At 34.4% G+C, this 14,465-nt stretch overlaps 3 protein-coding genes across 8 annotated transcripts in view; 1 reads left to right on the forward strand and 2 right to left on the reverse strand.

Moving 5' to 3' along the window:
- LOC105169003 (probable L-cysteine desulfhydrase, chloroplastic) overlaps positions 1-438 on the reverse strand; it is a 6,442-nt gene extending 6,004 nt beyond the window's left edge. The window contains exon 1 of the mRNA XM_011089252.2: positions 22-438. Within this exon, the coding sequence (XP_011087554.1) occupies positions 22-164 (143 nt within the window). The 5' untranslated portion in view covers positions 165-438. The remainder of the gene's footprint in view (positions 1-21) is intronic.
- LOC105169004 lies at positions 2,736-5,162 on the reverse strand. Of its 4 annotated transcripts, none has more exons than XM_011089256.2 (3): positions 4,924-5,162; positions 4,346-4,554; positions 2,736-3,028 (listed from the first exon to the last, which is right to left on the reverse strand). In XM_011089256.2, exons 2-3 carry the CDS (start codon positions 4,491-4,493, stop codon positions 2,886-2,888), a joined length of 291 nt encoding a protein of 96 aa, XP_011087558.1. In that variant the 5' UTR covers positions 4,494-4,554; positions 4,924-5,162; the 3' UTR covers positions 2,736-2,885. The 4 variants fall into 4 exon arrangements, with proteins under 4 accessions (XP_011087558.1, XP_011087556.1, XP_011087557.1 ...); XM_011089254.2 differs by having other exon boundaries at positions 4,346-4,558; XM_011089255.2 differs by having other exon boundaries at positions 4,892-5,162.
- On the forward strand, positions 5,719-10,106 carry LOC105169005 (aspartic proteinase). Of its 3 annotated transcripts, none has more exons than XM_011089261.2 (14): positions 5,719-5,967; positions 6,511-6,871; positions 6,954-7,014; positions 7,150-7,244; positions 7,364-7,476; positions 7,560-7,728; positions 7,845-7,884; positions 8,159-8,223; positions 8,371-8,484; positions 8,619-8,683; positions 8,878-9,034; positions 9,120-9,239; positions 9,428-9,516; positions 9,787-10,106. In XM_011089261.2, exons 2-14 carry the CDS (start codon positions 6,524-6,526, stop codon positions 9,869-9,871), a joined length of 1,521 nt encoding a protein of 506 aa, XP_011087563.1. In that variant the 5' UTR covers positions 5,719-5,967; positions 6,511-6,523; the 3' UTR covers positions 9,872-10,106. The 3 variants fall into 3 exon arrangements, with proteins under 3 accessions (XP_011087563.1, XP_011087562.1, XP_011087561.1); XM_011089260.2 differs by having other exon boundaries at positions 5,719-5,925; XM_011089259.2 differs by having other exon boundaries at positions 5,720-5,884.

The following is a 14,465-nucleotide window of genomic DNA, read 5'->3' on the forward strand; positions in this document are numbered from 1 at the left end:
CCGGCAGGGGGGGTGGGGGGGCAGCAGCCAAAGCTGCCGTTGTTTATCCGGGCGACGGTAGGGTCGTGGTGGGAGAATTCTGTCCGGAGCTCCCACGAAGTGATGGGTTTGGGTTTAGAATCTGGGTCTTGGTTGATGGCGGTGGTGCCGTTGATGAGCGACATTTGGGCCTAGTGGTGGAGGTCCGGCGGAGGGTTTCGGCCGTTTTGGGTGGTGGTGCTTAGTGCGTGAGAGTGTGTAATAAAAACATGAAAGTTGGCAAAGAAACAAAAAGGAAACTTTCACATAGTGGTTGAAGTGGAGACTTCACTGGATATGCCGGCCGGCACCAGAGATGGTTGACATTCGACCTCCCACGTGCAGGTCACGTGACATTTTCTTGGTCGGATGTGCAGTGCAGCTTTGGAGAATCGTTATCCTATCCCTCCCTCCCTCCCTACTTTGATTACACACAATTAACAACTTATTAATATCTTTGCTATATTTATAGTTTGATTTTTCAATTGTTTCTAATTCACATTTAATTCACCCCATCCAAATTCATTCATTTAATTCTTATTTCACGTGCAAAAATTTTATGCATCCAATTTATATTTATTTAATTAAATAGAAGAATTAATCAAATCTAAAATTAAAGAAAGTCAATCATCCCATATCTTTTATTTCATTCAAAATATATACATAACTTGTATAAAGATTATCTCAATTATTTTATTTGAAAAAAAAAAGATTTTTTATGCACATCATATATTTATTAAATGGAATATAATTGTCCAAAATCTCGTTATAATAACCTTAACCTATTAAAAGATTTTCTGAAAAGGTAATAATGCCTTATCCCATGATTCCATTTAATAACTCATAATATGTTTTGTAATAATTATGATACAATTATAAGTATCAATAAAAAAATAAATTATTATAATTTAGTAAAGTGATACTAACATGCACAATTGCAAAATCAAATGAACACTTATTATATTGATCCAATTTATTTATTTATTAACGGAATAATTTACAATAATGATTATATTTTATAATTGTAGAGAGGTGTGAGTAGTTGGATATGACGTTTGGTGCTAAAAATTAGGTAAAGCTAAAACTTTTGAAATTGTATATATGAAATATTTTATGTAGGTTAGGATGTCATTTTTTTTAGTGTTTAGGAATATTACAAGTGGATCTACTGTCTGTTTTGAACATGGGACTGAATACAACTAGGAACAAATTAATTGGAAAAAAATAATAATGGGATTTTAGATGTGTGAAGAACTTCAAAATAATGGCAAGGAAAAATGTAAATAAAAATTTAGAGGCCATGTCAAATTATTTGTTGTATTAGCTAATGCTTTAAATCATGTAACATAACAATCTACAAATAAGTATAAGATAAGTACGTTTACACCCCTAATTTACGATTTTTTTATACAAAGAATTCATACTTTTTAGATAATAATGCGTACAATTACTAGAAATGTCAACATAATTTGCACAAATTATTTATATTTTTGAAAATTATACATACCATCTCAACAATATAAATATCATTACACAAGCTATTAATATTTTTTGATTGTTGGGTATGATTTATATACTTATATAAAAAATAGAAATAATTTATGTAAATAAATTATAAGTAAAAAAGTATAATTGCAATTATGGTAAATAATTATTTATATCGAAATACTTGGTATTTCAAGGCTGCTCCTGTAATGTTTGTCCTTTTGGATTTAACTACTGGCCCTAAAAAGGGTTTTAAGCATTTGTTTGAAATTAAAGGGTGCTTGACAAAATTCATTTAAAAGATATCGTGGCTCGTACATCTTACAGGATTTTGTTAGAAAGAATTATTTTAAAAGTAAAAAATTTGAAATTGTTGAATAAAATGGCATCAGAAAATGTTAGTAATGAAAAATTTTATATTCAATATAAATAAAATTGAAAGAAGTTTTCAAAATTTGTGAATAAATTAAAATATTGTTATCACTTTTTAGGGTTATAAGTTCATTTTGATAATTGTTTTTATTTCGAATAATATTTTGAATAGTTTATAAGCTTGTCCAAATCGTTCTTGATGAATTATGCTTGTGATTCAATTATTAAAGAAAGTGGCGTGCTGATTTGTCGTTATCATTGCAACAAGATGCTTTCTAGGATTGTTGTTTAGATGCTTTGTAAACACCAAGAGACACACTAAAAGCGACAGAAAATGAGTTTATTGAACTTAAAAAATTGAGACAGCCAATCCTTAATTTGATCTATGTATGTGACTCATAAAGTTTCACAAGTCTCAACAATCACACCGAGACAGAGTTTCACAGTTACAGCAATGAGTTCCATGTCTTATGAGGACAAAATCCTCTGTAGTAAAGGCCAGTGTGAAGGTTTATCGATCATGTAATCTACCAATTAAAGATTTTGTGCCAAATATGAGTTGTTGGAAACCATACGCACATTTGGACCCTTTCACCAGAAACAATAATGGGCATATCAAACTTTAAAATGAAATACAAGTTTTCTCACCAACAGCGATTGTTGAACTGTTCTATCATCCAGCTTAAAACTGCATGATGTACCTATGTGTGTGAAGTGAATCCTAATGCCTAAGGCAAAAGTTTCTCTGCTAAAATTGCTGTTATATTTTAAAACCTGACCTCCTAATAGAAACTAATTGGTCGTGATTGAAAAGGATATGTATTGTGCGGGCAAAGGACTCAGCAATAATGAGCATAGAGTTAATGTAAGTCGATTAATCTTATAGATGACAACATCGTCTTTTTAAACCCAGAGCAATACAATGTAGCTCATGCATTCTCTAGTCTGATTGTTTTGAAATTGATTCTCCAGTTTCTGTAGCACACAAATAGAATTTGCAAGAACCAACATTACTTTTTCCGGTCATAAGCAGCTATGTTTTGGGGTTCACATTCAGGACTGAATAGACGAACTAGCAGAGCTGTGGTTGTACTTGTAGAGATGGCGCCACAAGCAGCCCACCTAAGACTTCTAGGAACTGTGATTCTAGGACCTGCATTGCCAGCAAAACTAGATGAATACATATAGAATTGTTTTGAATATGATGGATAGAGAATATGATGAATACATATACTATTAACTCTTGAAACAAGTCAAACAAAAAGAACGAGTCTTAAATTGCAGCACTGAGCTAAATATTCATCAGAAAAATAAACCTTGGAAGGAATCGAATTAAGCAAATTTTAATTGAAAACTAAATCGAACAATTAAATTTACAAGATTTAAGAGTTTTTTTGGAAATTGGAAAGGCACATTGCTTCACAGGTTGGTCAACCATGCTGAAGTCACAAAGAACATATTCTTTTCTCTAAGAGAATCTGACATCTGCAGGTGGCCTCTCATTTCAACATACTAAATACCCAAAGCCATGCATTCGCTGGCAACATTATGGTTGTACTTCCGAAAGGGTATTGTTTATACTACTGATGCAGGCATCCGTCATTGTTGCAATTTTAGGAGAATGCTTGCCAATCAATCATATCTCCTGACATAAGTACTTTGTATCTCTTGAGACTTAGAAAGAGGAGATTTTGCTTGAGAAATCAATGATCCTTGATTTGATAAAACAGCCCCTCAATTATCTAAATGTCATGCAGGCATAAATAGAATTACTCAGGGCAATATCAAGTGGCAATGGACAGCCCACAATCGGGACCAGAGACGATTGGTTAAGGAAGGTGAAGGTTTGCAAGGAACAAGAGTGGGTCTACAGCATCATGGAACCTCCAAAGTATGGCTAATATTGTATTTTCATTTGATTCAAGGAGTATTTTCTCCCACAAGATCAAATATTAATTAATCACCTGAAACTTGAAACAAATGGTGAATCAGCAAAAAAGCAGCTCAATTATTCTACGAACTTTCTTTATTTCAAGTGAAAAAACAAAATAAATTAAATGATTTAAATTGGATCTTGATAATCATTTGGTAATATATTCACATGATATCTCTCCCTGCGTCACCTGAACTTGCAGTCTCTTTCTTATACATGGATGGCATATACAACGTATCAAACTTAACTTTCAAGAATATCACATGCCCGATTCTTATTCTATGTATGTTTAAACTTTAATGTAGATAATGCATGATATTTAGGCACAAAGACCAAAAAGAATGAACAAAGTAAGAAACAAGCCAGTCGAATTGGCACTAAACTTCCTCCTTGTCTGGGTAAGAAAGTGAATTCGCAAGTATTTTACCGAAAAAGATAACATATCCATCTGATAGAGAGAAGAAGAAGAAGTAGAGGAAAATAAAAGGCCATAGTAACAAGATGCACCAAAATAATGGAAGCAGTATAAAAACACACCATAGTGCAAGCGGCAGAGGACCCAAAAGCCCAGTCCTCCTCCCACTGTAAAAATGCCAGCAGTTTGCCTCATCAGTCGGGAACAGGGTTTTGCATCTGACCTCATCAATTCTCCATCAGAGAATCCAAGCATACGCCTTAGCGCCATCGTCTAGTATCCTTCAACTACTTTGCCTTCGTTATGAATACTTTTGGTTGGCAGGCAATGTCTGTCTGTCAAAAGAGATCACTTCTCATGATCATAGCTTAACAGACTTTAGCTCCATTCCAAAGAACTAACAACAATAGAAGTGTCACCAGAAATCGAATAATTTATTTCATTTTGACATAAAAAAAACATGACCCCATAACCTCATTCGAAGGAATCCCGAAAATCACAGTAACAAAAAATAGCATTCAACTACACAACTCAACCTATAAGCAACCCCACAACCCCAAACGAAAGAAGAGGGTTTTAAAAGCAGTTCAGAATCAGTAGTTTACAGTCACAAAGCCATTGAGACATTTTGTCGAACACCTCAGCCACTTATAGACTAACACGAATACCTTCATTTAGAGAATGGCTGACAACCTCTGACCTGTGTGTTGAGCTATATGGTGATTGATCAATCTCAAGGCTCTCGTGATTTGTAACTGCGAAAAACTGGAAGTTGAAACTTTGATGGTAGCTCAGCTATTCTACTTTCAGGAATCGATTGCGCCAGTTGATATACAATGATGGCCTGGGCTATGTGATTGGAGTTCCCGGGCCTTGAAGCAGAAGTTTCGTCTCAGCCCAAAAGGAGTTCCAAATCCAATTTTACAAGTGGTGGGCATCAACGACAAAATTTTGGCATTTAAACCGTATATCACTTACTATTCTTCATACAAAGTCAATGATTATAATAATACACATTAATAATCAACTCGCTTACATTTATTTACGTGCACATAAAATAAAACAGGTACAATATATAATTATTATTGAAGAATTCAGTTCTATATACAAATTGATATCATTTATTATCCATTCATCCGCACGCAAAAATAAGATAACTTATTACAATTTAAAATAAACATACAAAAAAGAAAGAAAAAAACCAATTATTGAAGTAATTATAAATGTATTCAAGAATTCTCTACCACCTGTCAACTTCTCCTTGGTTAAGAAGAAGAAATTTCTGGGCAACTTCGCTATTACACTATTGGTGCCTTAAGAAAGTGAAATAGCACAGTACTGCCTAATTGCTCCGCCGCGCGTGTACGTCGAGTTTCTTAATATCTCAAACCTACCGGTTACCGTTTTGGCCACGCGCAACAAGTAACACGTGGTCATCCTCCCACCATACATGTTATCAAGTACCTTGTTTTGAAGTTGAGCTAAAGAGACGAAAAGGAGTATCCATCTACTTAGCCCACAAAATATCTAAACTTTCAGTCCACAGTCTCCTTTATTTGTGGATAGACCGCTGCTTCAAACTCTCATCTTCATAAGCTTTTCCCATTGGACTCTCTCACTCACTTGTTCTGCTCTTGGGAGTTCTCGGTTGAGTTAACAAGGTTTGATGAAATCTGAAGCTGTGTCGCTTTCTTGATCAAACGTATGTTATGTGATGTTCTTGGTCATCACCTTAGAGTTTTCTGTATGTATCTTTCTTGGATGAGTTTGATTCTTGAGAAATCAGCTACTGTTTCTCTTTTCTTTTGTAGTAGGATATCTGGTGTTGGGATTGTCTTACCTTCTCATCTTCTGGGCTGTTTCACAGTTGTGGTCATTTGATTGGTTTGACGTGGTTTGTAGTTGATGTCGCACTGTGCAAGTTCTTAGTTCTTGGCTGTTCCCTGTGTGTGTGGAGTTGTAGTTTCTTCGTATGTTGCTTGGGATGATGCTTACTGTTCCTAGGTAAAAAAGTATGATGATATGGTTCTTGTGTCCTCTAAAGGAAAATCCGAGACAAGGGCAGTTGACATATTCACCTCTAGTTACTTATTTCAAAGTCTATGGTGTATATATATATATATATATATATATATATATAACTATTGCTGATGAATTATTTTATGCTTGGGTTGATTGCTTTACAGATTGTCGAACTTCTTCTACCGCATCCTTATTGTCAGCAATCCTTAACTATTGTGTCTGATGGGGAAGTGTTGAGCTCATATTCTTTGTGTTTCTTGAACAGGCAAACCTTTAAAATGAAGCGCCACTACCTGCTGACCCTTGTCTGTTTTTGGGCCATTACATGCTCCTTAATTCCTTCATCAGATGGTCTGAGGAGAATTGGATTGAAGAAGAGGCTTCTGGACCTTTCCAGGTTTAAAGCTGCCAGACAGGCTACATTGGAGGGGAAATACGGGACGATTTTGAAAGATAGACGGATCAAGCTAGGTGATTCTGATGAAGATATTGTCTATTTGAAGAATTACATGGATGCCCAATACTATGGACAGATTAGCATTGGCTCACCTCCTCAGAATTTCACTGTCATATTTGATACTGGAAGCTCTAATTTATGGGTTCCCTCCTCAAAATGCTATTTCTCTGTAAGTAGTGTTCAGGCAGGATTTATTTGCCTGGTGCTTTTACTCTTCCACACCATTACTTATCAAGTCAAATTATATGCAGATCGCATGCTATTTCCACTCGAGATATAAGGCCAGCAAGTCCAGCACATATACAAAGATTGGTATAAGTCTAAATGTTTCTTCCCTCTTTTCAGTTTTGATCAATCTCTGCTGCAAGGTTCTTGAATGAACGTAATTGTAAATACTTTAGCTTGTGATGATTCTCAGCTCATGCATTAGAAACTTCTATGATTCAGGAAAGCCTTGCTCAATTCACTATGGCTCGGGTTCAATTTCTGGATATTTTAGCCAAGACAATGTTGGAGTTGGTGATGTAGTGGTCAAAGATCAAGTTAGTTTCTTTCTTTATTGCCTTTGTTTCTTGAAAAAGAAAAATTATGAAAATGATACTTGTGTTTTTCCATTATACTTGTGCTCTATAATTATGATCATGATCATCCTTCTTGTCAGGTGTTTATTGAGACTACACGGGAAGGAAGCCTTACCTTTGTCCTGGCCAAGTTTGATGGAATACTCGGGCTTGGTTTCCAGGAAATTTCTGTTGGCGATGCAGTACCAGTCTGGTATGGATACTCCGCATTTCAATTTTCCCAATCATATTACGTTTTAGTAGCTGCAAAAACTAATTCTTACAGCAAACTGACAGGTACAATATGGTAGATCAAGGTCTTGTTGATGAGAAGGTATTTTCCTTCTGGCTTAACCGTGATCCAACGGCAGAAGTGGGAGGTGAGATCATCTTTGGTGGAGTTGATCCAAAGCACTACAAAGGAGATCACAGTTATGTTCCTGTAACAGAAAAGGGGTACTGGCAGGTATATAAAGATAGATTGTTTCTTTAACAAAACTCTAGTGTTTTACTCTTGACCGAGTAAAGATTAGTTTGCAACGTTTTCTTCTCACCACCTTCTGCAAATCTTCCTTTTACCAGTTTGAAATGGGCGATTTCCTCATTGGGAACCAGTCTACCGGTAAGTTCACATACTAAATTGCTATCAAATTATACAAATGCTGTGATTGTTCTTTTTCTCCTTTACGACTCGTTGATTAGACTAGCTCTTAAGTGCTAAACTTAATTTGTGTCATGTAAAATCTGTGTTTGTGTGTGTGTATTTCTTTATTACTCTGGCAACATTATTGTAAAATTGAGCTAGAAATTGGGTTGCATTATATTCATCTGATGATATTGCTGGGCTTGAGTCTTGGGGGTCTGACTTCTCTCTTGCTCATCAATCATTCCTCCAGGTTTCTGCGAGGGTGGTTGTGCTGCTATCGTGGATTCTGGGACATCTCTGCTCACTGGTCCAACTGTGTGTATTCCTACCATTTTACTCTTGGTTCATTCTGAAAAGGATAAATGGAATTTCATTCTTTAAAGATATTACTTCTCTTGTACTCAGTTCCTCCATCAATTGCTTTGTATAGTTATATTCATGATTGACCTACAATTTTATCAGACTGTTGTGACTCAAATCAACCATGCCATTGGGGCAGAAGGGGTCGTGAGCACCGAATGTAAAGAAATAGTCTCTCAATACGGAGACATGATATGGGATCTACTTGTAGCTGGGGTACGTCTTATCTTGATCCGTTTCCTCCCTCACTCTCACACACATATAGATGCACATAAAGATTCACAAGCATTGCTCTCATCAGCCTACGTCAAGGTCCAGTACAAAAATCCAACACTGTGTACTTTGTGCAGGTAGAACCCAAGATAGTTTGCTCGCAGATTGGTCTATGCTATTCTGATGGAGCTCAGTCTGTGAGGTCTGAATGCATTAATTTCATTGTCTTAACTATCCCTCTTGCTTAAAATTATGAAGTCTATCAGGGATGTGGGGCTCCCTGACCTGCAATAGAATTTCCCTTATGCTCCTGTTTTTTGCTTCATTTTTGACGGCATGATGCTCCCCATCTGACATCCAGACAAGTTCTCTAACTTGACTTGCTACTTATTGCAGCTCAAATATTGCAATGGTTGTTGATAAACAAACCGATAAGGGAACATCAGTTGGTGAAAATCCATTATGTACGGCTTGTCAGATGGCTGTTGTTTGGATGAAAAATCAGCTGAATAATCAAGAAGTAAAGGAGAAAGTGCTGGATTACGTGAATCAGGTGACCTTAATGATGCAATATATTCTGCCTTGGAAGTGAAAAAGCTGGTGCAAAATGTAATACTGAAATATTCTTTATTTTTTAGCTCTGTGAGAGCATACCAAGTCCAGGTGGAGAGGCGCTGATCGACTGCAATGCCATATCAAGCATGCCTAATGTCACCTTTACCATCGGTGATAAAGCTTACGTTCTCACTCCAGAGCAGGTTCGATAATTTTACACTGTTAGAATTCCTCCATGTTTGCCATTACGGGTTACTTCATTAGAAACTTATAGCACCATCAAACACCACAAGCGTTGCCCTCCAAGGACGGCAGTTTGATCTGCTATTTTGCTCAGTTGTTTTTAACAGTTCAAAATCCACTTTCTTGAACGCGTTTATATTGTTGGCAGTACATTCTTAAAACTGGTGAAGGTCCTGCTGCTATTTGCATCAGTGGATTCATGGCTTTGGATGTATCACCTCCTCGAGGCCCTCTGTGGTATGTTGGACAAAAATAACATTCATGATCTCTTGAAATAAGAACACGACAATTCTTTATGGTTGTGATCATGAACGCACCAAAAGAACTAAGCTAGGAGAGAAATTGTGTTCAATTTTCGTCGTTGTTTATATTCAACATATTCATTCGACTTGCTAAAAGTTTCATCAACCCGGTAAAAAGACAACACTTGTCTTGCTATGCTAATAGATTTTATACGTCTTTCCAAGATGACCTTGTCTCTAAACGCAATACATAACGGGGTTGCAGGATTCTTGGAGACGTGTTCATGGGCGTTTATCACACGGTGTTCGATTATGGCAACCTCCGACTGGGTTTTGCTGAGGCTGCCTAAATTCCCACTAGTCATCAGTTGTTTTTTGCGGTAGGCTAAGGGCTGTGTAATTTATGTAAGGATGTGCCACTTTGTATTGTGTTCTGTGGTGCTCCCCTCGCCTGTGGATTCTGCTGAACTGAAAATAGAGGCACTATGCCTTTGCTATCTCATATGGGACAGGATTGCATCCTGTCCGTTTTAGTGTATTATGTAAAAGTTTACAACGTAATGAAACTTGCGGTTTTCAGGAAAATCTCGTCGCTCTTTTGGAAATTCATTCAAACATCAAACTATGAACCTGTTTCCTAGGCGTTACTGATATATTTTTATAGGATCTTGAATATTTTAATATATCTCGTGACTAAACAAGATTTTATGAACAAATAAAAAAAAATATTAAGTAATATATATATAGTGACAATTTTAATTTATTGTTTAATTATATTATTTTGTTATTGAAGTGCTTGCTAAAAAAAAAAAAAGGGGGGGGACTATATGCCCAAAATGAATTAATCTTAATATGTCATCTTCACTTCATGCATAGTATTTACGTTGTAATATTTTGATATTTTATTATACATATATAAGTATATGTCCGTATTTATTAACATTTAACTCGTATCTTCATATATTAAATAATCTTTTACAAGTAATACGGAGTGGGCTGAATAATTGGGCTTAGCCCACAAAAATTGGCGTACCATTCAGCCTTTAATTTAGAGCACCCAAAGAGGTCACTTTCTCATAAATCCGATTTTAGATTAGGAAGAATTATTCTTAATTTGTTTATTAGTATCATCCTTTAGGCCATTCCACACTCAATTTCAAACATGTCTGCCTCCTACGTATCCTACAACCACAGGTTATAATTAAATATTACATCAAAGAGATCATATTGTAACAATTTATCGATTTAGAATATTTCGAGCATTATCATATTAATTTATAATGAATTTTTATTATTTTTATGCGGGATCACCATTAGTCTATGCAGTAGAAAGCATACAGGCAGCTACTAAGTAACTTTTTCCTCCGGTACCAATAATGTGATTATAACTAACTAATCGATTGGCGACTGAATAAAATATAAACAGCTCAGCACGAGAGAATATTAGCGAATAATGTTGGTTGGATGGCAATCTAGAAATGGGATTTGTGAATGCATGGAGATGATGGTAATGCCATCCGTATCATCCAAAGGTTCTATGCCCATTCCAATTAATTGAGTAATCAATGGGATGTTTTGAGTAGTTAGCTTTAAGCTTTGTGTTGATGCTCTTGCTTTCTAGTGCTGCCTTTTTAGTATATTAAGTCCCAAAAATGGCTTTTGAAGCATAAGTTTATTATTTCCAGTTTTCATTAAGGAAAAGTATAGTTTAAGTACTTGGAATGAGGGCTTCTTCCCACTTTCTTCAAGGATTGGGAGCTTTGTAGATATATTTTAAATGTTTATGTGATGTTGATTTTATATAAGTATGTATATATGTATATTAAATAGAATATAAAATTAACATCAATTTAAAATAAAAAATATATTTTTTATTTATATTTCCAATTTTTACTATAACTAAACTTACAATTTATTTCCATTAATACCATAATCTTTTGATGATTCTTGATGAAGAATAGGCATGGAGACAACCAAAGTAGCTCCAAAATCCAACACCTTGAACACGAAATCTTGGACAGCCTAGCTAAGCACTGCACTCACCCAGATATTTCTCGACATACACTTTTTTATGTATATAAATAATTAACACAAATAATAATATCTAAATATAATAATATATAAATTAATGAGAAGACAGCAATAACACACTACAGTACTACCCACTACCTACCTAATTTATAGCCAACACATGTACAATATTCTGGAAGCAAATTAGAAACCCAGGAGAGTTTCCGTAGTCCTAAGTACAATTCATGTTGAACGGACACAACCTGCCATACCTCTCTCTGCCTCTCACTTTGATTTGCTTTCTGTTCAAGAATCCTAAAAGCTAGACAGCTTGCAGCAACGTTGGTAGATCAAAGAACTAAGATTAGCTACCTAGGGTTTCTTAATTAATTAAATTATTCCTTGATATATATATACAAGTTAAAAAGAAACAAAAGGGGGGTTGTGATCGGAATTAAGCCAATCGATATGAAGCTTCAATGATTCAAAAAGAGAGAGAGGCTTAAAGGCTTCTTTTGACCCTTTTTCTTCACTCCTTTTGCTGCCAGGCATTCATTCTTTTGTTTTCTTCTTCTAAGCCTATATGCAATCTAATCATACATAAGATTATGCCTATCATTATGTGGATGTGATTGGAATTTTTATTGTATTTAACACTAACGAATCATTATAACGCGCAATACTTGTCCGTCATATATAATCAATGGATCAAGTGATTAACGTGTGTGAAAATTGGAGGTTAAATATGATACTACGTTGGTGGTTAGAAAATATTGTGAACCATTTGAAATAATTAAATAATTATAGGTAAGGGTATAATTGGCTTTTCAAAATTTGTTGTTGCAGTGTCACGACGCGCTAGTTGTTAGTGAAAAATATTTTTCTTTTTTATATTAGTATAATATATATGTTCCGTGTGCAAAGCCTGTTATTTATGTAATTAAAAGAAAAATGTCACATACATGATATGTATACTTTGAACAAATCAAAATGATACAATAGGATTTGAAATAATAAATTCAGTCCACAGTACAGGTCGGTTGATTAATTTTATATTAGGTCAATTATAAGATATTACTGCGCTAGTATATGTGTATGTATACGCGGTTGTGGATTTTGGATGGAAATTGCAATAAATTAATTAATTTCATGTGGATTTAATCTTTCAACTATATTATATTAAACAATATGGAATATTACTTGACAAATTAAATAAGATAAACATTACTATATAATATGAATTAGTATTCATATATATATATATGGAAATGTTCTCTAGAAGAAAAGTTGCTTGAAGACTCAGAATTCTGGAAGTTCAAATACCTAACTACTTGGACTTCAAAAAATGGACACAATTATATTTATATATTATATATATATATATATATATTATAAATTGTTGATTGTGTATGTCATGACGATCATTGGTCATATACAAAAGTGAAGGTCAAACTATTATTACAAAATACAGCCCCCCCTTTTTTTTTGGTATATATATATATATATATATATGTATCAATCCAATTGTAACCTTACTAATTACCTGCCATTCCCTTTCTACAAAAAGACTGAAAATGAGAGACTCGGGATATTTTGGAAAATGCTTCACGTAATTTACTTAATTACCAACAAGTGTGAGTGTGCGTTATTTTTTCTTTTTCGTGCGCTTTGTCATGTTTAATTTTTTCATTGCATCAATGTCTTTAATTGATTAAATGCTAAATGTTTATTTAAAAATTTCATATTGTTCGTGGGTTTGGGTCGTATCCCCTCCTCAACACTATCTGAAAATCTTCACAAACAACTTGAGAACATAAGATCATAGTTACGTGGTTCCTCCGACATTCAAATCAGTCAATAGATAAAAAAAAAAAAATAGAGAAATATGACTAGCAAAATATAAAAGGTGTATTTGTAAGTGTTGTCCAATTGTATAGTCATTATTTAGAGTCTTTAGGATCATGAGACGTGTCTACTAATCATCGGATTGTGGGGTCGGTTGGATTGGGCAAAACCAATCAACATATAAAAACATGCGGATCTTAGAGAGCTTACTGGCTAATTCTTGCTGTTGTAAGAGGTTTTTATTGTTATTACACATTTGTCCACATTCAGGTACTAATTAAGAATAACGTATTGAAACATGTTAAGTGGCAGTATTCTGTGTATGGAAATAATATTAACAGCGGTAATTAAGAACCATATAACTGAAGTACAGGTGGTCATATCATTGCCACTTGGGGAAGAAATAGTACTACTGAAAGGAAATTTGTACCTATCTTAAGAATGCTCTTTCTTTTGGATCACATCGGAGGATGAAATAACAGAGAAATTCTCACAATTTGCCCCCGAATTTGGAGTTTCTCACCATCCCATCACAACACGAATCATTTCCTCTTCAGAACTTCCCTATGAAAATTCGGAAATAGGGGTCAAGATTTACAGAAGATTTTATATTCAAAATCAAATTTAATTTAATCAAATCACTGACACATTAATAATGTCTTAGCCTAGTGATTAAATTATTAAAATTTCATAAATAAGTTCATTGAAGTCATGAGTTTGAATCTCACCGGATGGATATTTGTCCTACTTTATGTGAATGTCTGTTCTTATCCAAATTGATGTATTGATTGAATCTGTGTAATTTATTTACTGTTCATAGTCATATTGATGTTTTGGTTGAAATTTTTATTATTAAAAAAAATCAATGACACATTACTCTTAGTCTCTTTAACGTACTTCCCTTTTTTTTAGTGAATTGGTTATAAGTATATTTTAAATTTTAATTATTTACGGTCAGTATATATCAATTATCAATCACATAACAAGTATAATTATGTGCAACTGACTCAAAATTACAAATTAAAATCTAATCCAGATTAGAATTTAAGATGAGTTGTATTGTCATACTAATTCAAAGGAAAATGTAAA

Source organism: Sesamum indicum, linkage group LG8 (assembly GCF_000512975.1).
Source record: "Sesamum indicum cultivar Zhongzhi No. 13 linkage group LG8, S_indicum_v1.0, whole genome shotgun sequence".
Taxonomy (NCBI): domain Eukaryota; kingdom Viridiplantae; phylum Streptophyta; class Magnoliopsida; order Lamiales; family Pedaliaceae; genus Sesamum; species Sesamum indicum.